Source organism: Mastomys coucha, unplaced genomic scaffold, assembly GCF_008632895.1.
Source record: "Mastomys coucha isolate ucsf_1 unplaced genomic scaffold, UCSF_Mcou_1 pScaffold5, whole genome shotgun sequence".
NCBI lineage: Eukaryota > Metazoa > Chordata > Mammalia > Rodentia > Muridae > Mastomys > Mastomys coucha.
In genome coordinates this window covers 81,897,186-81,920,146 of record NW_022196911.1, presented here as the reverse complement: position 1 = coordinate 81,920,146, position 22,961 = coordinate 81,897,186, and the positions used below count along the sequence as shown (strand labels likewise).

At 38.7% G+C, this 22,961-nt stretch overlaps 1 protein-coding gene across 5 annotated transcripts in view; it reads left to right on the top strand.

Moving 5' to 3' along the window:
- Brip1 (BRCA1 interacting protein C-terminal helicase 1) overlaps window positions 1–22,961 on the top strand; it is a 140,867-nt gene that overhangs the window by 81,500 nt on the left and 36,406 nt on the right. For all 5 annotated transcript variants that reach the window (XM_031351260.1, XM_031351261.1, XM_031351257.1 and 2 more), the window contains 2 exons: window positions 9,297–9,456; window positions 10,944–11,065. In XM_031351260.1, coding sequence (XP_031207120.1) covers window positions 9,297–9,456; window positions 10,944–11,065 — 282 coding nt within the window. The remainder of the gene's footprint in view (window positions 1–9,296; window positions 9,457–10,943; window positions 11,066–22,961) is intronic.

The window sequence follows — 22,961 nt, the reverse complement described above, 5'->3', positions numbered from 1 at the left end:
ATTTGGTTGGGGTTGAGCTTGCGTGTGGCTTGTGCATGCTGTCGAAATTACTGAGTTCAAATGTGTAACAGCCCTGAAGTGAATAGAGGATACTGTTCCTTTTATTTGTTCACTGCATGTGGCGCTTACATTCCTTCTGCCCCTCTTCTGCAGTGTTCCCTGAGCCTTGAAAGGAGAGACTCTTTCTGCATGTCTTCCTTATTTTCATAAGGGGGAGGTAAGTCTTTTCTAAGGCTGCCGTTTTTCCTTCCTTCCTTCCTCCCTTCTTTCCTTCCTTCTTTCCTTCCTTCCTTCTTACTTTTCTCTCTCCCTCCTTCCCCCTCTCTCTTTCTTTTTCTTTCTCCCTCTCTCTCTTTCTCTCTCTTTTTCTTCCTTCCTTTCTTTTCTTTCAACAGAGCTTTGAACTCATAGGAAGCTGCCTATTGCCACCTCCTGACTGGTGGGATTAAAAACATACCCCACCATTCTGAGCCCTGAGTCATATTTGTTATACACCCCCTCCTATGACCTTTTAGTTGAATTCATTTGTATTCAAGATAATTATTGGTGTGTAATTGCTTTGTATCATTGTGGTGAAATACCTGAGAGATTGTTTTAAAGGAGGAAATCTGCTTTCAAGGGTTTTAGTCTGTGGTTACTTTGCCAGATTGCTCTTAGGCCTGTGGCAAGGCCTCATGGCAGAAGCACTTGATAGAAAGCTGCTCACCTCATAGCATCTGAGAAGCAAAGACAAGGAAGAGAAGGGCTCAGGGTCCCAGTGTGCTCTTCAAGGTCATAATAGGAGTGACCTCCATGCTTCAGCTAGGCCTCGCTGCCTCACATGCTGCCAACTGAGCCTTCAGCACCTGAGCCTTTGGGCCCCGTGGTTAGAATCTGCGACTGCCATTTTCTGATTTGTCCTGGTTATTCTGCAGAAGCCTCGTCTCTTCTCTTGCTGATATCTTTTATGGCTCACAGTTTTCTTTATTTATACGATGCTTTGCATGCTTCCTCGCCTGTTTTTTATCACATGATATTTTCAGTATTTTTTGTTACAGTCTTCTAGAATGTAAAATGAAGCTTTCTCGATTGTCCCTGAAGGCTGCACAGTGTAGGTTTGCAGCAGATTCAGCCTAACAGTATCTGACAGTAGTAACTTAAGAAATGTTGCAGTATTTGTTTCTCACTCATTTTCTTTTCTCCACCTAAAGTCTGTGTTATTTCTCACAATGTAACTGAACTGTCTTATTCTAATTAACATTAGTTCTTGTCTTTGTACAGGACTGTAGATAAGTAATTGATTTTTCTTTTTAGCTTTGCCTTAATCTCCTTACAAAATCAAACATGCAGTTGATTTTTGTGTGAATAAATTTATTCATCTAGATTTTATCCAATACTTACTAAGTCATCACTTCTTAAAATAACAAAAATGGTCAAATATATACATTTTAATCATATGTTTACTCCATATATAGATGATTCAACAAACATTCAGAATCCATTTTTCAAAGAGTTATAAGTTTCTTCCATGCATAAATAGCTATAGATTCCAGGTTTCTGTTCAAGAAATTTCAATTAAATAGATTGTTCCAAGAAATATGAGTTACTTCTTAAATATTATTTGTTTATTTTTTTAAGTTCACATTATGAATACTATGCTTTCATTTATATCTGTTAGAGAATATAAAGTCAGTTGTTCTCAGAAGTACACTTCTAACATCTTCAGACTCCTTGGCCTTTTAACACATTAATAAGAATACTTTTTTTTCAGACTATTTCAGGATCTTTTGTTTCTGTTTAGATTGCCAAAAACTGCAGAGAATCTTATATTCACTTCAGGGTAGTATTTGCCCATATTTTTTTTCTCCAGGTATACTACTAACTGTATGAGCATTCATCAACATTTAATCCTGAAATGTTGAAGTAAAAAAATCCCAAGTCAAATATAACCACATGGGGAGATGCTTACATAAAAATGCCTGGAGGCTTCTTATATTTTACATTTGAATGCTAAAAAATTAAGGCTGTGCTTATTTTACAGTAACAACATTTTGTTTAGAAACACTACTAATTTTTCATCTTTATTAGTATTTAAAATACTCTTATTTCTAACATACCACCCATAGATATATATCAACTGAAAAAAAAGAACAAATATTTCTCATATATTAATACCCCTCGAAATGAGTGTCAAAGAATCATCATCCGATGGAAAAATATGATTATATTTTACCTTTGGAACAAATGATATGAATAGGATTATGTGGGATAGTCTATTTAGGCAGGACCATTAAATGCATTAGGACTTGAGTACTGGCTATTAAAGTGAGTCCATGGCAATATTAGGGAGAGAAACACATGCCAAAAACCATTTCCAAAGGGCTAGGATTGTAACAATACCAATAACGAGGGCAAAGAGGTCTTAATGCAATTTGCACTTTCTAAAGTTTCAAAAAGAGACTCTGTGCTAGTGCGTTATTAATGTACTGAACATCTGGTACTGCATAAAAGCTATGGACGTTGAACAAATACAGGATTCTAACTTATTGCCTCCCTAGTGGCATACTGGTTTTTAAGAAGCTTGAAAAAGTGAAATGACAATGTCCAGATAAGACACAGGCATTCCAAAGTATTCTTTTAATTTGTGAGATGTGACTTTTCAAAAACTTGCCTCTAATGCTAATAAATCCAAGCAATGTGAGCACCAGTTGCTAAACTAAATTGTCTCTATCATTGTGTCAGCTAGTCTGTGTGTGTGACTGGTATTTACTTTGTATAACTCAGAAATACCTTGTGTTGTTTTTTTCCCCCTCTTGTGTAGTAAGCCTGAAAAATTGAGAGACAGGTCTGAGTACTCTCCTTTAAGCTGTTTGAGAGAGCGAACAATCGAACCTTGTGTCCAGTCGGCAAGAGAGAGTCCCTTGAGCCGTATACATGCGTTCTTCGAGTGTCACCTGTGATGAGAGCAGAAAAGCTGTAGACTTAAGGATTTGTTTAGTGAAACCAAAAATGAGGAAGAGAAAGTAGTTGGGGGAGAAGATAGGAAAAGGGGAGGGAGTAAAAGATGGAAGACGAAAGGCTAATGGAGCTCACAACAAAAACCTCCAGCCTGAGCTTGTCCTTTAATGTATCACTCCTCCCTAATGGCTCTGTTGTCATCTTACTAATCACCTGAATATTCTTCTGTTGAAGATTTTGGCCTATGTTTTTGTAGTTGTGGGCTTTTTTTTTTTTATTGTGCTTGTCATTTGGTTGGTTTTTGGTTTTGCCTTTCTTTATTCTCCTTCCTGATCGGTCATTGATTTGAATTTGGTTGGTTTATTAGGTTCACCTAAGTTGTTTATTGAACGTTTTCTTTGTGTGAGGTGTTCTAGTTACTGGACAGTCGTTGGTGAGCTAAACAGAAAGAAAGCTTATCACCTTACATTTCCAGGGATGAGGAGGTGAAAGTAAAGTGTAAGATACTGCTGTGGTAGATAACAATGTGGACTGAGTGAGTGTGTGCTAGCAAGCTTCCCATGTGGCAGCCCTAACCCCAGTGTGCTTACATTTGAGATAGGGCAGGCCTCTAAGGATGTACTTAAGGTCACATGAAGACCTGAGGATGGCACTCTGGTCTCATAGCATTAGTGTCTTTGTACTAAGAGGCACCAGAGAGCTCATTGCCCTCCTCTGCCTAGGCACAGGCAAAAGGCCATGTGAGGATGTAAAGAAGGCCCTTTGCCTGAGAGGAAGAGAGCCCTTCCTTTCTAGAAATCAAGTTGGCTAACATCTTGACTTTGTATTTCCCACCCTCTAAGACTCTGAAAAATACATTTCTGTTATTCAGTCGCTTAGTCCATTACATTTGTTATAGCAGCTCAAGGGATATACTTAAAAGTAGAAAAGTAAATGAGAAAAGAATTCTAGGGATATAGAAAGATGGTTTGTAATTCTGATAGGATGATTTGGGAGTTTGAGAAGGTGACCTTGAAGGAGGAGGTCTGAGGGAGGGAAGGAAGGAAACAGTTGGGATTGCTGGAGGAATGTTCATGTGGACAGAACCTTGTCGTAGGAAAGGCTAGTGTGGTGAAGCCATAGTGCAAGAAGGGTTTGCATTTGACTCGAAGTCCAATAGGAACCCTTTGGAGGCTTGACTTGCGTTTTGGTGTTCTATTTGAAGCAGTATCATGTGTCCCAGGATGGCTTTGAACTTTCGTATAGATAAGGATAACCTTGAACTTCAGATCTTCCTGTGCCTCTGCCTCTGAGAACTTAGATTCTAGGTGTGCCCCACTATTTCTGGTTTAAACTTTGAGTGTGCTAGACAAGCTTCCTGCCACCAGAGCTCTGTCTATCCCTACCTTATTCATTAAAGGATGTACTGCATGCTGTTGGGGGAAAGAGTGACTTCAGAAAACAAAAGAAGAAACAAAGTAACAATTTAGCAAGATCTAGTAAAACAGGGTAACAGATTGGTAAATTGGTGACATGGTAGGAGCAAAGCTAATGAGAAATGTTTAAAGCCTGAATATGATTCTTAGGTGATTTTAGCAGGATTTGCTGGTAGCTTAAATGTACAGTGATCATAAGAAGGAAGGTTTTCTTTTCTAAGACCTATTTATTTTTATGTGTTTGGATATTTTGCCTCTGTGTGTGTGTGTGTGTGTGTGTGTGTGTGTGTGTGTGAGTGTGTGTGTGTGTGTCTGTGTCTGTGTCTGTGTGTCTGTGTCTGTGTCTGTGTCTGTGTCTGTGTCTGTGTCTGTGTCTGTGTCTGTACTACCAGCATGCCTAGTGTCCTAAGAGACCAGAGAAGGGAGTCAGGAATAGGAGTCACATGTGGGTTCTGGGAATTGAACATGGGTCCTCTAGAAGAGCAACCAGTGCTCTTAACCTCTGAGTGATCCCTCCAGCCCCAATTTTATCTCTTAAAATAAGTATATAGTGGCTAGCAAAATGGCTCAGCAGATAAAGCAGGACAACCTAAGTTGAATCCTCAGAACACACATGGTGTAAAGAGAGGGTCAACTCATGCAGGTTCTCCTCCTACTGCACATATGTACCATGGCATCTGTATGCATGCACACACAAATGTGAAATCTAATGTTTTTCTTCTTAAATAGGACCTTCTTTTCAGTGTTTATGTGTTTAAGTAAAATCATATTATTTACTTTTTTACACAATGTGTTTAATTTTGTTATTCACCCTGTGGATTCATATTTGCTTATGTTTTTTTAAAGAAATTTTCTTATATTTTTTCCTTATTCATTTATCAATGTTGGTGATCTTTTTATAAATCAACTCACTTTTGTTCATTTACTCGACATTTTCTTAATCCTCTTTTATTTCTGTTCTAATAATCTTTACTTTCTTTCTTTGACTAATGTTTTTACTCTGTCGTGCCATGTGTCACACACAAGGCTTTGGACATGCTAGGTTAAGTGTCCTACCACTGAGCACAGCACTTTTAAAACTTGTTATCTTAAGAGAGTCTCACTTTGTAGCCCAGGCAGACACTGAACTTGCCATTCTCCTGCCTCAATCACCCAAGCAGCTAGACTTGCAGAGCTGCACCATGGGGTGGCATTCCTCTTAATGCAGACACTTGTGTCATCTGTACACGTTTTCCCAAGTACCCTGTTGTTGGTGTTCCTTACTTTTGTTACGTTGTGTTTTATTTTTGTTGATTTCAATATAATTTCATAATTTTCTTTTTAATTTCTTCTTTTAACTCATGCTCACTGTTTGGAAGTATATTGTTTAATTTCCACGTCTTCCTAAATTCCTTAGTTTTCTGTTGAATTCCAGTTTCATTCTTTTGTGATCGGAGAAAACACGTGATGTCGTTTCAGTCTTATTAAAGTGTGTGTGTGTGTGTGTGTGTGTGTGTGTGTGTGTGTGTGTGTGTGTGAAGTTCTGGGGGCAACATTAAAGAATTGGTTCTTTCTCTCTACCATGCAATGGAATCCAAGTCATCAGGCTCAAAGGCAAGCACCTTTATCTGCTGAGCCACCTTGCTGGCTCTGGTTAAATTCATTAAGATTTGGGTTGAGACCTGACACATAATGGCTATGTACATTTCAGAATACATGTATCTCATAAGCTTTGCAGACTGTGGGGTCGTTCTTGTTTTCTACTTCTTTACTGACCTTCTGTCTGCATTGTCTTCAGTCTGGATATCTTATGATTTGTTGAAGCTTGGGTATTTCAGTCTCCTGCTAATATCATATTGGAGTAGGTTGTCAATATTCACTTGAAATACTTGGGTCTTCTTATGTACGCTTATATAAATGTGTACTTGTTATATTTTCTTGGGAAATTGGCCTTTTATCCTTACAGAATGGCCTTTCTTTCATCTCTGATAGTTTTTAACTTGTCTGTTTAGTTTGGTGTGGATTGTGTGAATGCTTCTTAAGAATATATTTTCCCAGCCTTTCACTTTGATCCTGTTTTTAACCTTAAGTCCAAAGAACAGATAAAGCAAGATGCTAGTACTATTTTCTCATTTTCTGGTTCTCTACCATCCTTTTCTCTATTCTTATCCCTCGCACTGCCCCCCAAAAAACAAAAACAAAAGCAAAAGACAGTGTAGTAACTTCTTTGTTGTGTTTAGATGGTTAAAAAAAATTCTTCAGTTTAACTAAAGCAAATTTGAGTATTATTTTCTTCTTAAGATAATTTTATGTAGTGTTTGTGTATAATGTTATGTAGTTTGTGTGTATGTGGTGTGTGTTTGTGTGTGATGAGCTGTGTTACCTAAGTATGATGTGCCGTATGTGTGTGTGATGTGCTGTTTTATTCTGTGTGTGATGTGATGTGTGTGTCTGTGCATGTGTATGCACGTATGTAATGCAATATGTGTGTGTTATGTACGCTGCATGCATATACCACAGTAAGTGTATGGAGATGAGTATCCGTCTGTTTTCCTCTCGCCTGGCTGCTGGGGCTTGAGTTTGGACAGTCAGGCTTGCACAGGAAGCCCTTTACCCTCTTGGCCAGCTCACCAGCTCAAGAGTAATTTCTGCAGAAGGTAAATAGTGTGCTCCAGTTATAACATTTTCACCAGTAATAAAGCTTTAAAGCTTTCATGCGAACTGGAGACATGTGTTCTGTGTTTGCTGTGCACTGTTCTCCTGCCCTCACCTAGTCTCTGAGTTAGTCTTAGTTATGTAATTAGGGTACTCTGACAGTTTTGTTTAAAATCAAATGCAGTCAGTAAACTATGATATGTCAGTGAGCTCAGGGGCTTATTTTTCAGTCAAGTCTTTAACACCACTCTCTTGTTCTGTTTTGTGGTACAAGCAGTTGGACATTGGGTCTGGAACGTGGCGAGCAAGCACTCTGCCTCTGAGCCTTATCTCCAGCCCCTTTCTTACTTTTTATTTTGAGACAGGCCTCACTAAGTTGCCCTATGTGACCTTGAACTCTTCCTGTGACCCAGGCAGGCTTTGAACTCACCATCTTCTTGCCTCAGCTTCTTTAGTGTCTAGAATTGCAAGCCTGTACCACCAGATACAAGTGAATTATTTCTTTATAATGTGAAAAAAAAATCTTAAGTGAAAAGTTTGCATTGACTGCTTCTTTGTTATTTCTCGAATTTTTCTTTTTAAATAGATCTCTTCTGACCTAACTGTGTATCATGTATAAATGTCTCAGCTGAGTAGAGTGAGTTTGGTCAAGATCTTAGAACACTTGCGACCTGAAGTTTGGTAGTAGTTATTATCTCTGAGTCAAGAAATCAATGATGAAATATTATCTTTATTTTCAAATTCAAAGAAAATAGTATGTTACCATATTAAATTCCACTGTCGGCAGAAACCTGTCAGACATTTCCTCTGATTTCATTTACGTGAGAGATGATTTTTTTTATCCAGCTCTATGCTAGCTATTCAGCAGAAAAAGTTAAGTAATTTACTGCTGTTCTATACTTCATTGATTTTTTTTTTTTAATATCAATCTTTTTCCACCAGTTAAAGACCTAGTTTAACCCCTCCATATATACTGTTTCTCTGCATTTGTCAAGAGGGTTCTCATACTTTCTAACTCTGAACACAGATTTTCATTTCAAAACAGTACATATTCAAAAATTAAATTCCAGCAGCCTATTTATGAGACATTTCAAATAGAAAATACTTTTAGACAATGAAAGCCCTATAATTTTTTAACATAATGAATTTAAGTTATTGATCAACGCTGATCATTGAGTAAATAGCAGTGATAGGGAATTTGGTTTATATTCATTTAAATTTTATTTATAAAAACAATAAATTATCTCATTAAAACTGATGAAGTTTTGTCTGCTAGAGAATTTCAGTTGGTTTCTTAGTACGTAGTTAAATTGGAATAACTAGCCCACAATAGAACTCATGACGTTCAGAAGTGGTTAAAACAACTCACTTTAATTTATTGTCTCTTCAATTGGCTTTTGTTCTTTTATTCTACATAGCTCTTTATTCATTTTTGCTTGTTTGCATTTGCAGTATTTCATTTTCTACCATTTGAAACTACTGCCTAACTCATGTTCAGATTTTAAGAGTAATTTTTATACGTTATTGATACATTTCCAAGTTTTACTCTTGCTTTGCTTAAGTTGTAGATGCTTATATCATTCACATTTAAAGATTGCATACATTTTATTGAATTCTCTTGTCCATTTTTTTTTTTTTTTATTTTTATTTTTTTTTTTTTGCTTTTTCGAGACAGGGTTTCTCTGTATAGCCTTGGCTGTCCTTGAACTCATTCTGTAGACCAGGCTAGCCTTGAACTCAGAAATCCACCTGCCTCTGCCTCCCAAGTGTGGTAGGATTAAAGATGTGCACCACCACCGCCCGGCTGTCCATGTTTTTAAGATTATTTTAAAGGTTGGGTTTTTCATTGGCTGTTATTTATTTTTAATCTAACAATATGTTATTAGAATGTGTATTCATTATAGTATAGGTTGAATTTGATTTTTTTTAGCTGTTACATATATGGCTGGAGCCATGGGTCTCTCTATGTGTACTCTTTGGTTGGTAGTTTAGTCCCTGGGAACTCTGGGGGGTCTGGTTGGTTGATATTGTTGTTCTTCCTATGGGGTTGCAAACCCCTTCAGCTCCTTTAGTCCTTCCCCTAGCTCCTCCATTGGGGTCCCCATGCTCAGTTTAATGGTTGGCTGCAAGTCCACCTCTGTATTTGTCAGGCTCTGGCAGAGCTATTCAGGAGACAGCTATATCAGGCTCCTGTCAGCAAGCACTTTTTGGCATCCACAATAGTGTCTGGGTTTGGTGACATTTATAATTTACGAATAAAAGTCTTCGGTCAGTTAGACTGCAGAATTAATTTTCTCTATTTCTTTTTAGCTATTAGAGAAATTAAGAGAACGTTGGATTTTCACTGGCTTATGGCATAGTTTGGAGTCAGTGAAGACAGTCATTGCAGAACCCCAAGGAGGAGAAAAAACTGATTTTGATGAATTGCTGCAGGTGTACTATGACGCCATCAAGTTCAAAGGAGAAAAGGGTAATGTGAAATAATTCCGTGTCACAGCCAGCAGAAGGGCTTCTTAATTTATAAAGTAAGGAGAAATTGGTGCTATTAAAAGGTTGTTTATATTTTAAGTGAATTGTACTTGGGAAAATTGTATTTTAAAATCTTAGGTAAAAAGAAAGTAGGTTAACAAAAAGGAATGTATTCTAATATTAAGCCACATTTAACCTTTTATTACCTGAACTATTAGGTTAAGAAGGAAGGTAGGATACATGTAAATGCCTTCCTCACTGACCAAGTAAGATCTATAGCTTTATACAGATAATGTAGTTTGTGCTTACAGTCTACCAAGGAGGATAAACTCAGCAAGTTTTGTTGTTGTTCGTTTTTAGCTTTGTGTTTTTTAAGGCAGTCTTACTATGTAGGCCAGGCTGACCTCCAACTCACAGAGATCACCTGCCTCTGCCTCCCTACTTAAACTTAAGTTCTTAAAACCCCAGGAATAGTGGTGTTTGGTGGTAATCTCTGCACTCAGAAGAAGTGGAGGGAGGAGGGTGCACACTGAAGCCAGCTGTACTTCTAATGTTGTCTCAAACAATAGAGTATTAAACTCTATTGTCACGTTTACAAGAGTTGGATGTGAAGCTAATAGCAGTAATTGAGGAACAATGCAACAGTGAGAGTACTGTTATATGATTGTTAATCAGTTTATAGAGATCATATTTTATGATCCTATATATATGGGCCTGATTAGGTGTGTGTGCACACATGTACAAGTGTGCAAGGAGGTCAGAAGAGGGCCTTGAATCCTATGGAACAGGAGTTGTAGGCAGCCGTGAGGTACCATGTGAGTAAGAAACTGAGGCCGAGTCCTCTGTGAGATCAGCAAGTAAATACATTTAATGACAAGGTTATAACCAAGTATGGGAGCCTGTAATTTCAGTTCTTGGGGATCAGAGCGATAGGAGGATTGAGAGGTCAAAGCCAGTATGGTTTACATACTGAGATCCTGTCTCAAAACAAACAAAAAACAAACAAAAACTTTGGGCACAGTGGTACATGCCTGCAGTCTCAGCACTCCAGAAGCCAAGGCAGGAGGAATGTTGAAAAGAGGCCAGATTTATTTTGTTTGTTTGTTTGTTTTTCCTTTGGGTTTTCTAGACAGGGTTTCTCTGTGACAACCCTGGCTGACCTAGAACTTGCTTAGTAGTTCGTAGTCATGGCTGGCCGCAACCTTACCGAGTATCATTACCTGCCTCTGTTTCCCAAGTGCTGAGATGGAAGGTGTGTGCCACTACTCCTGGCTATAGGGAACTTTAAATGCACAGCTTGTTAATTGACTTGCTAACATTTCCATCTAATTTTGTTCCTTCTTTATTAAAAGATTATGAGATTTTAAAACCATGTCTCAAAGCAATCCACGGTTGCTTTAAATCACTAAAAGAAATACTATGATAATACTAAACAATTTCAGAGAATTTTAGTGCACTTTTCAAAATGTGTAATTTCTGTTGTTTAAGATGGAGCCCTTCTCATAGCAGTTTGTCGCGGCAAGGTGAGCGAGGGTCTGGATTTCTCAGATGATAATGCCCGTGCTGTCATAACTGTGGGGATTCCTTTCCCAAATGTGAAGGATCTTCAGGTAAGCCGTCAAAGCCTTGAGAAGGTCTAGCTACATGCTTTGTGTAGAGTCAATTATATGCTTTTCTTGTATCCTCAGATATCCAAATCTCTGGAGAATCTGAGTGAATGGAAATATTTTGGTAGGAAATGTTTACTTTTAGCATACTGTTTTGTACAACAATAGTAATTTTGAAAGTGTGGCTTCTATCAGGTACATCAATATCATCTGTGAATTTGATGAAAATATGGCGTTTTTTCCCCCTCCAGTCTCTATCAGGATTTTCTGAGTCAGAAATGGCACTGGAGAGGCCCACGATTTGTGTGTCATCAGCTCTTAGCAGGACATTCACAGGATCCCCTAAGGATTCAAAAGCCCTTTCTATATCTAGCTCTCTAGTGCCTTGCCTTGTAGACTCACAGTTTCAGCTGCTCAAATTCCTTCCAGTCTCTTCCACTTGAGCTCAGTAGGACTGGACTTGTAGTTCAGAGCACATGTGCTGTAGGCAGAGAACTGGTCAGACAGGGAGCTGGGAATAGTGGACACCACCTAATGAGTTCCCCAGTCTCCTGAATAAGGCTTGTGTTGTTTGACATCTATGCCCTGAAAATGTTTGCTTTATTTTGCTCAAATTTTACTCTTGGTTTAAGTAGAGGAGTCATTTCTAAAGCAGTTATTTTCATCTAGACCAGTTTTCTCAACCTTTGGGTCACAACCCCTTTGACAAGCCTCTATCTCCAAAAAATTTATATTATGATTCATAACAGTAATAAAATTAGAGTTATGAAATAGCAACAAAAATAATTTTATGGTTGGGGGTCACCACAGCATGAGGGTCGCAGCATTAGGAAGGCTGAGAACCGATGATCTAGAACAAATAAGTTTTGTTTCATTATCACAGCTTCCTAAGCTTTATCCTAAGTTTCCTTGTAGTAGTAAGTACTAAGAGGATGTATTAGTCTTCTCCAGAGTCTTGGAAGCAATTGATAAAAGAATGTGCATGTAAGTGTTCGTGTATATACACACACATACGTACTTGCATGCATCTGTATTCATTCAGTCACCTGATTACAGAAGCTAGCCTAAAAGCGTCACAAAGTCCACGTGCAAGCTGATTGGCTCAGTTCATGGAGCTGAAAGACTTAGAATTACAAATGTTAGTGATGCAGCCCCATCCAAGGTCAAAGGCCAGCCATCTCCTACCCCAGGAATGGCTCATGAAGATTCTGAGGTCCAAAGGCTAAAGAGCTTGCAGTCTGAGATCCAAAGGCAACAGTAATAGAAAAATACACCAGCTTCAAAAGGACCACAGAGAGATTTCTCTCTTCTGCCTTTACTTTTCCTTTGTGGCCCACAGCTGAATGTCTTCTCCACTGACCTTGCTGACCTGGGAAAGGAGATATTATAAATAAGAAAACATCTAATTTTAAAAAAAGGAAAAAAATGTTTAATAAGACAATATCCTTTATTTATTTTTTCCTTCAACTCCAAGAAATGTAATTCTGGGCCTTGCCATCACACAAAACTTAATACTTTCTTTCTCTTGTTAATCAGCTTTTCATCACTATGATAAGCAACTTCCAAGAATAAAAGGCTTGTTTTACTTACAGTTTAGGAGGTTTCTGTCCATGTTTGCTAGGCCTCAGTACCTTATGCTTGCGGCTAGGCAGAATGTCATGTCAGGGAGGAAGCACAGAGAAAGGACCCGTGGCCCCAGTATGTTCTCATACTAGGGGACACCTCTAGCTATCGCAGCTTCTCCTAAGCCCACCTCTTAGAGGTTTTTACAACTTGCCAAAAGTTCCACAAGCCAGGGAACAAGCCTTTAATATTCTGGCCTTTGGGGAACTTTAATTCAAACAATAGCCTAGTCTTGTTTACTGTCCCCCCCCTCCCTCCTTCCCTCCCTCCCTTGCTCTTCCTTCTTGAGTGTGGTATGGTGTATTTGCACAAATGAGTGTGTATGCCCATGTCTGCATATGCAGAAGAGACAGGAAGACATCAGGTGTCTTCCTCTATTACTCTCCAACTTTTGTTTTTTGGGTTTTGTTTTTGTTTTTGTTTTTGTTTTTTGAGATAGGGTTTTCACTAAACCTGGAGCTCACTGTTTTGGCTATGATGGCTGGCCCCAGAGCTCTAGGAATTTATTTACCTGTGTCCCCAACATTAGCATAGCAGGCATGTGTGTCCATGCCTGACTCTTTGTGGGGTTGCTAGGCATTCCTACTCAGATCTTGCTTGCATAACAAACACCTTTACCATCTGTCTTAGTTAGGGTTTTACTTCTGTGAACAGACACCATGACCAAGGCAACTCTTATAAGGACAACATTTAATTGGGGCTGGCTTACAAGTTCAGAGGCTCAGTCCATTATCATCAAGGTGGGAGCATGACAGCATCCAGGCAGGCATGGTGTAGGAGGAGCTGAGAGTTCTACCCCTGCTGCTAGGAGACTGGCTTTCAGGCAGCTAAGAGGAGGGTCTTAAAGCCCTAGCCCACAGTGGCACAGCTACTCCAACAAGGCTATACCTCCAAATAGTGCCACTCCCTGGGCTAGGTGTACTCAAACCACCACAACATCTCCCTAGTTCCAGGAATATTTCCTTATCAGCAATATCAGTTGTAGAGGAGAGTATGTTTCACATTGTCATTTGTCTCCACCAGTCTTGTGTAACAAATCTAAATTTAGTGACTTGAAATAATAATTATTTGTTGTAGATCACACATCTACAGAGTGTCACTGGCCAGTGCCAGTTTCTAGAAAATATTTATTTGTATGCCACAATGGAGTGTGAAAGAAATAGAAAAATTCCATGTTTTGGTGAAATTCTGTCAAACTACTATTTAAGGAAACTGCTAGCAAATCCAAAGCCATGAAAAGTTTGCCTCTAATATTTTCTTTTGTTTCTTTATACAAATTTTAAATGTAGGTGTATGATCGTTAGCGAGTAGATTTTTCTAGCCAATACAAAATAAAATCCTTTCTTACATCAAAAGTGAGTTCTCTGTAGACAAAAAAAAATGTGGTAGAAAAAATTTTCTTTCAGTTTCTCTGCCAGTCTCTGTCATTCAGTTACAGAGTATTTGTTTGTTTGTTTGTTTTTTGAGACAGGGTTTTTTTGTGTAGCCCTGGCTGTCCTGGAACTCACTCTGTAGACCAGGCTGGCCTCGAACTCAGAAATCCGCCTGCCTCTGCCTCCCAAGTGCTGGGATTAAAGGAGTGTGCCACCACCGCCCGGCTAGTTACAGAGTATTTAAAGTGGCTGCCAGTGTGGAAGGATTTGGCATTGCTTGTTTTTCTTGTCCTGTGCTTTTTGTTCTGTAAATCCTTCACTGTTGCCCTTTTAATGTTCAGTTGCTTTGTAGTACATCAAGAGGTTGAATACTCTTTATTCAAAGTACTTGGGACCAAAAATATTTCATTTTGGAGTTTTTTAAGTTTTTTTTTTTTTAAAGATTTATTTTATTTCATTTTTATGTGTATGAGTACACTGTAGCTGTACAGATGACTGTGTTCCATCATGTGTGTGGCTGCTGTTAATCTCAGGACCTCTTCCGGCCCCACTCGCTCCAGCGTAATTTTCTGCAGCTGTCTTCAGACACACCAGAAGAGGGCGTCCGATCTCATTATGGGTGGTTGTGAGCCACCATGTGGTTGCTGGGATCCAAACTCAGGACCTTCGGAAGAGCAGTCAGTGCTCTTACCCGCTGAGCCATCTCTCCAGCCCAAGGTTTTTTTTTTTTTAAGATTTATTTATTATTATACATAAGTACACTGTAGCTCTCTCTTCAGCCATACCAGAAGAGGGTGTCAGATCTCATTATGTGTGGTTGTGAACCATCATATGGTTGCTGGGATTTGAACTCAGGACCTTTGGAAGAGCAGTTGGTGCTCTTACTTGCTGAGCCATCTCACTATCCCAGTTTTTTAAGATTTAGAATAATTTAAAGAATTTACTGTGAGCATCTTTAATCTGAAAATCTGAAATGCTCTAAAATCTGAAACGTCTTGTGCTCTCTATTAATCACCATGTTTAAGACTTCAATCCTTATACTTTCCCCTCCGTCTTCCTTCTGTGAGTAGGTTTCAGTCATTTCACTAGTGTTTATGTTGAGAGTTATGACTAGAGATTTACCTGCCTCGCCTTCCAACTGCTGGGATTAAAAGCATGTGCCACCATGCCCAGCTATTACTTTTTATTTTTTTAAAATTAAAATATACTTACATCTTCTTCCTCCAACCCCTCAAATTCTCCCTCTACTCCCTTTCAAATTCATGGCCTCACATTCTTTAGTTATTATTGTTTTATATATGTGCAAATAGATATGCAAGTGTAACCTGAGTCTGTTTAGTATTATTGTATGAATCTGTTTTAGGACAACCACTTAGAATTGGATAACTTTTTTTTTTTTTTAAGATTTATTTATTACTATACATAAGTACACTGTAGCTGACTTCAGACACCCCAGAAGAGGGCATCAGACCTCGTTACAGGTGGTTGTGAGCCACCATGTGGTTGCTGGGATTTGAACTCAGGACCTTCAGAAGAGCAGTCAGTGCTCTTACCCGCTGAGCCATCTCACCAGCCCCCCCTTTTTTTTTTTTTTTTTTTTTAAAGACAGAATCTCACTGTGTAGCCCTGATGGGCCTGGAAATTTCTATGTAGATCCGCTTCCCTCAGACTCAGGCATCTGCCTTCTGAGTATCAGAATTAAAAATTTGTGCCACCACACCAGTCTTTATTACCTCCTAAAGCACATTCTCAAGGATTCTTCATTGTGTTATTCTGACTGTTTATGTCTTAGAATCTGCCAGATGGTTTACATTGAAGATGTTGGTTTAGCTGAGCCTTCTTCTCAGGCTTCCACAGACTGCATTCTCAGCTGTAGTGTAGGATTCACTTCCAAGCTCATTCAGGTTAATTGACAGAATTCAACTGAGATTCCTTAGAACTCAGGAGCCACTTCAGTTTCTTAGAAACTCCTCCTCGGTGTCACTTCTATAGAGCCGTCTTGGAGGTCCTCTCCAGCAAGGTCTGTAGAATCCTCCTCGTACCAGTCAGCTCAGGAGCTTTTGGTCCTGACACTAATTTCCTTTCTTTTGGCATACAATGCCGAGAGAGTGGTTGTCAGGTAACCCAGACTCCTTGGCCTGTGCTTACCTGCTCTCACTCGAGAATGCACTGATGTGCACACTCATTTGTCACCTTGGAGTGTGCTGCCATAATGAGTCTCATAACTACATCCTTCAAAACTACTTCAAGTTGCTGGACTCTAAACTAGCTGGACTCTAAACTAGAATTTTATATTTTTGTGATGCCATTTATCATGAAGAAATAATGGAAGCTATCTATAGGTGAAATCTTTTAATATTCAAATAGAAATGAATCAGATTAACCTCTACATGTTTTCTGTATTTCATTTGAATTCACATTTTTTAAAGTTCAGGTCCATGTCTGAGTTAGAAAAGTGATTTGAACGAGAAAAAGAAGGCAATGACATTAATTTTATGATACGAATTTTTCTTAAGTTTAAGGAAGATTATGGAAGTAAAAAATTTAAATAGAGCTTAAAATACTGGCCTAAGACTTCATTGCCTCCCTAGCTGAGCCTGGCTTTTAGACAGACAGGAAAATGGATATTAGAGCCAAAACTAGGGCTTCGTTGGCTGTGACCAGGATTTCCTCTTCCCACCGTGGGGACTGGAAAGTAGAGGTAGGAAAATTTCATTTTGGAGCCAAGTGTGACTTGTTTAGTTCAAGTCATAATTTATTACTCATTCTTTAGGGACCTGGGAATAAAGAACCCCACTATGAAATGTTGATAATGGGCCACTCTGAGGAGCGAACAGTAAGCTGGCTTTCCCAGTGAGGGTTTTTTTTTCACTTCCACCTTTCCCAGATGCTTCTGATCATTCTGTGAGAACATACTTAATCATATAATAGTTTAAAGGAAAACTTTCTGTGCACTAGTCTCAAGTACTTGAGAGGCATGAGAGGGAACCCAGACTTTTCTGTAAGTAGAAGTTGTAGGAAAGCATAACTTTAAAAAAAAAGTCTTCTTTTAATGCAGTTAAGTCACATATAGCACAGCTGCCTTTTAAATGGCTACCTGAAACAAATCCATTAGCAATTTACAATTACAAGAGCTGCAACATTAAACTTCAGTCACCCACATCTCAAATTGGTGATATAGACATAGATACCAGATTACGACAGAACTGTTCACATTATAAGACAAGTCAGAATAATGAAACAATCTCCCCCTCCCCCGCCCGCCTACTCTCTCTTTAACCTAGCAAGAAACAAAACTACTATAATGGATTCTGGGAGCACAGTAACACTATGTCTATAGCCCCTTGTCTCATGCTCTCATGCAGATTACAGTCTAGCAAGGAATACTGACGTGAAAGTAAGAAACAAGTCAGGCTGTGGTGAGGGATGTAAGAGAAAGTGCAGGAACTATGAGAATGTTACAGCAGGTCTTTATGGGTCAGGAATGGCTTCCTGAGGAAGTGTTATTTAATCTGACACAGGAAAGAAGGTAGGAATGGTGTAGGTGAACAGATGGGACAGCAGTACTCTCAGTGCAGCAGCGTTTGCTAAGGCCCTCATAGGTGAAAGAGGAGAGGAGACAGTTTCTAGGAATTGCAGGAGCACAGACTTGGGGAACTGGGACAATGGCCTGTGAACCCAGGCTGGGAGAAGCATTTAGAAGCCAAAACACCTAAGGCTCTGTATGCCAGTTTCAGGACTTGGGATTTTATTCTGTACTATGGGAAACCCGATCCAGGAACAGAGCCTAAGGTCAGAGTAGACGGGAGTTCTGGTTATAGTGTAGCATCTGATGTAGAAACCCACCTGGATCTAGCCCCAATAACAACATATGCTTCCCCATGGGGGTTGGCCATGTATATAAACTTAAAGCACTGTAATACTAAACTCAGTAACATTTAGGAAGCCAACAGTTTGTAGTTGGAATGGTTGGAAACTCTTAGGCTGAGTGAGTTTGGTCTGAATTATTTACACCTTACTTTTACTCAGTTTTCGTAGCTTTAAAAAAAAAAAGATAATTTGACTAAAAAATTGGAAAGCAGTTTATAAATATATCTTAAATTAAAAACAAACAAACAAACAAACAGTTTTAAGTAAGCAACCTAAGCTGAACCACTTGTATATTTACCCTGGGCAGTAAAAATGAGAAAACAACAGCCTCTGAAAGACAAATAAACAAACAAAACACAAGATCCATAAAATAAATAGATGAGTTGTTGTGGTTACTCCTCTCCCCTCCCACTCCATGTTAGAGATTGGACCCAGGGATTTCCACACAATAGACAAGCACTGCCACAGAGCCTCATCCTCTGGATCAATTGTCTGTATTCTTTAAAGGGATAAAGACAAACAGTATTTGAGAGTTCGACATTTTCTTAATTTATTTTCTTTCACTCATCTGATGTTTTTGCAAACACAGGAACTTTGTGTATTGGTTTTGGTCTCAGACTAAGCCTGAGTCCTAGGCTCACTTGTCGCCATGGGCACGTTTATGTTGATGGAGACTTTTGTTCTCACTGATTTGTTGACACAACATAATTAGCAGCCTTTCCTCAAGGGGAAGTAGGAAACTGGTTTTTGACTTCTCGAAAAATAAATGTAGTCCTGTCCCTCAGCAAGGAATTTGAGTTGTGGATTTCAGTTACACAGTCTTAGCCAAAAGATGACAGATGATCTCTTCTAAACTATAGGTTGCAGACACATAGAAGGGCTTCAGGTATGCCACTCAAGTTTTCCAGTTATAAAAATCTTGAAGTATCAAATAACATAAGTTGTAATAATGTATCACTATTTACGATATTAATTTTCCTGGTTTTGACTGAATTTAATAGTTTGATAAAAACAAGTGTGGTACCATTCCCATAATCCTAGAATTTGGGAGCTGAAGCAGGAGGATCTCGAGTTCAAGGCCAGCCTGCTCCATAAAATAAATAGATAATTGTTTAAAGCCTTGGATGATAGTGTAATGCTTTCTAACTATAGGACTTAAAGTCAGTATGCAAGGGAGTATAGTGGTACAGTAACTCATAATGCCTTTTTCTACTGTATCAGTGTAGTGGATTTATGGCCTTGATATCAGAGCTTATCAACCTTGGCACTGTTCACCTTTTGGCTACTACAGTGTATAATCTTTAGTCAAATCTCTGCCTTGACCCACTATATGCCAGTAACCCATCTCCTGCTCTTTCCTGCCAGAGACAACACAAAAGTACATCCATGTTGCAAATAGCTTCTTGTAGGCAAAATTTAGTTGAGCACCAGTCCTTTACATTTAGAATATGTACATGTGAATTAAAGTGAGCAATTTACAATGTGTATGTGTGACTAAAAATATTGTTCATTTTATTGACTGTAAAGTCAATGTTTTCCTTTCCTGTCTTAAACTTGAGAAGTAATAATACTGTTTATCCTTCACACTTCTTAATTTCTGACTGGTCTATGTAGCCCAGGTTAACCTTAAACTTGGTACCTTTCTGCCTCAACTTGCATATCTCATGTGCCAGATCACTGGTTTCCTGGTATCTTCCCTTTGTTTTATGGCTTTGGTTGCATTTCTGGGGATGTAACCTAACCCTCATGCCAGTGCTCTACCACGAGCTTTACTCACCACACCCATAGTTTTGCCATAAGGAACAGGGTTTTTTTTTGCTGTGTTGCCAAGGCTGTCCTTGAAGTCAGAATCTTCCTGCCTCAGCCTTTCAAGTAGACAGTTTGTAAGTTTGCGGCACTGTCCCTAACCCTGTCTCGTCTCTCTCACAGATGGGTACACTCTTTCACAGCTTTCTGTACTAGTTCCTTAACCAATAGAGTTAGTAAACCCCCTGCTCCATGGAGTGCTTCTGTGCTTTCACAGGCAAAGTGGCTTGTTTTTTAGAAGAGGCTCTGAGAGTGTATCAGTTTGAACTTCCACTTTTCTGTGTAACCATTTATCAGTTGTTCATCTGCATTTTCTATGTGGGATTTGGGGTGAGATCTATTTTAACATAGCTGAATTAAACACCCTTTCTCTCTTGTTCATGTTAATTTGGGAAAGTTAAGAGTTGGTTTTTATATACTTTTTAAAAACTCAAGTTTCCAAAATGCTATTCTGTGTGTCTTATTCCATACTCACATGGAATTCATACACTCCTGACAATAACAGAAAATAATAGCTTTTAGAAATCAAACTTGCAGTTATTTATTAAAGACCTTTTTTCTGGTTTTTGGTCTTTTTAAATGCTTTGTTTATTTTTATGTATTGTGTGTATGTCTTGCATGTGTGTGCACCATGGCATACATGTGGAGGGCAGAGGACAACTTTCTAAAGTTGATTCTCGCCTTCCATTTTTTTGAAACAGGGTCTCTCTTGTTTCTGCTTCAGTGTCATGTTCTCTAAGCCTGCTATCCTCAGGTGTCTCCACCTCCCATCTCTTTCTTTCTTTCTTTCTTTCTTCCTTTCTTTCTTTTTCTTTCTCTCTCTCTCTTTTTTTTTTGTTTTTTTGTTTTTGTTTTTGTTTTTTTGTTTTTTTTGTTTTGAGACAGGGTTTTCCCTCTGTAGCCCAGACTGTCCTGGATCTCATTCTGTAGACCAGGCTGGCCTTGAACTCAGAAATTCGCCTGCCTCTGCCTCCCAAGTAGTGCTGGGATTAAAGGCATGTGCCACCACTACCCGGCTTCCACCTCCCATCTCACTGTGAGAGCACTGGGGTTACAGGTGCAAGCCACTGCATCCAACCTTGTGTGAGTTCAAAGACGGGCTGTCAGGTCTTTTTGACAAATGATTTCACCCACTGAGCCGTATCTCCAGTTTCTTATTTTAGAAGATAATTTGGATATAATAGGAATAGAGACAGCAATGGTGCTCTGTTTCATTAACACCTGGACTACAGAGTTAGTAAATTGAGTTTTAACATTTTACAGGGCTCGCGCGCGCGCGCGCGCGTGTGTGTGTGTGTGTGTGTGTGTGTGTGTGTTTCATGAGGAGCTAGAGAACACTTACTGAATACCTTGAACTCAGAATCTTCCTGTCTAGCCTCTAGAGCTAGACTGATGGGGTTATAGGCATGAACTCTCTTGCTAGCTTCAGTTTTTCTTACACTTATATCTTTTCTTGTTTGTCTTCTTAAATGTTTGATCTTTTGGGGACTGGAGAGATGGCTCAATAGTTAATAGCACTGATCTCTAGGTCCTGAGTTTAATTCCCAGCAACCACATGGTGGCTCACAACCATCTGTAATGGGATCTGATGCCTTCTTCTAGTGTGTCTGCAAACAGCTACAGTGTATTCATATACATAAAATAAATAAATCTTTAAAACACACATACACACACATACAAACTTGATCTTGCAAAATGTGACTCTGAGTTTGAGTCTGTTGTCACCCAAATCCCCTAGTGTTATTATGCTCATTACTATATCATATATACGGTTTTCACAAGGCTTCTCCGTAAGAGTTCCTGCTTTTCTACAAAGAATTAATAATTGTGAACATACGTAAACATAGATCTCTGTAACGTGCTGAATGAAATACTGCTCATTCCCCTTAGTGAAGCCTCTTAACATAGTTCATTCTTTTAAGAGCTTATGGTTCTGTTTATAGCTTCATACTGCTTTTCTGCATAAGATATAATTACAGAGTTCTTGTGTATGCATGAGAGATGCAGGGGCTAGAGTGTGAATATCCCTCAGCTGAGCACATGTTCTGCCATGGAGCTTCTCTTCACACATAAAATATTTCATTTTGCATAGCTGTGATTTCTAGATTTTCCCCACTAGTTTTGAGACTTCTACAAGAGAAATAGTAGAATGTAAAATACTTGAATGAAAAGTAAAAACATACTAAAGAGAGAGTATCTATATAAGCCATAGTTTTTCAGGACATTTGTTGAACAATTGCAGAGGTTACTGAGAAATAGATGTTTCAAAACTAAACAATGTTCTCTATATAGTCTGACAATGTACCTATTTTCATTGTTTTTTTATGTAAGCACAATCAGTTCATAAACTAAAGAAATTTATAAGTCACCTAAAATAATCAATGTATATTCAGTAGTATAGTTAAATAATTAGGTGTTAAAACCCTGATTTGGGGTGAAGAGCCTAAGGCAATAACTATATAACATACATAATCCTATGACTTTTTTCATGTTTATGCAACAGTGTATTACAACTAAATATAAAGTTCACAGAAAATCTCTATTGGATCTTAGAAAATATGAGAAAAATAAAGGCTTCAACACATTTGTTTTCCCTTCCCCTTTATTCTGAATATGGAACCTAGGCCTTACACACACCTTAGGCAAGAGCACTAATCCTAAAATATATTCCCCAACCCCTGCCTCCTTTTCCCCCTCTCTTCCTTTTTCTTTTGTTGTTTCAGTTCTTGCTAACTTATCTGGGCTGGCCTTGAACTTGGAATCTTCCTGCCTTAGCCTCCTGAATAGCAAGGATTACTGCTGGCTTGCACCACGGGGGCCTTTGCCAACTCACTCAGTATGTAATGCTTTCCTGTTTCATGTTCATTGACTTTTTATTCAAGCACTGTAATGAGGTAAGGTTGGCAGAAATCATTTTCCTCTTTTTTACAGGAGAGGAACCTCAGAAAAGAAGTTTTTGGGGAGAACTGTGGTTATTCACAGTCCGCAAGCCATGTGCATTTGCAACTCTGTTTCCCTCAGAATAGACAATAGCTTGAGTGGTGGAATTTTTCAAAGCTGCTAACTGAAGCATTTGTATGTTTATCTAATCTCTTAGCATGATTAGCCTAACTAAATTGCTGTAATGCCTATGACACTATTAAAATTTTAAACTAAGTCCTTTCCAGAATAGGAACAATGTAATTTCCTTTATAACTTAAAGAATTAACTGTTGTGCTTTAAATAGA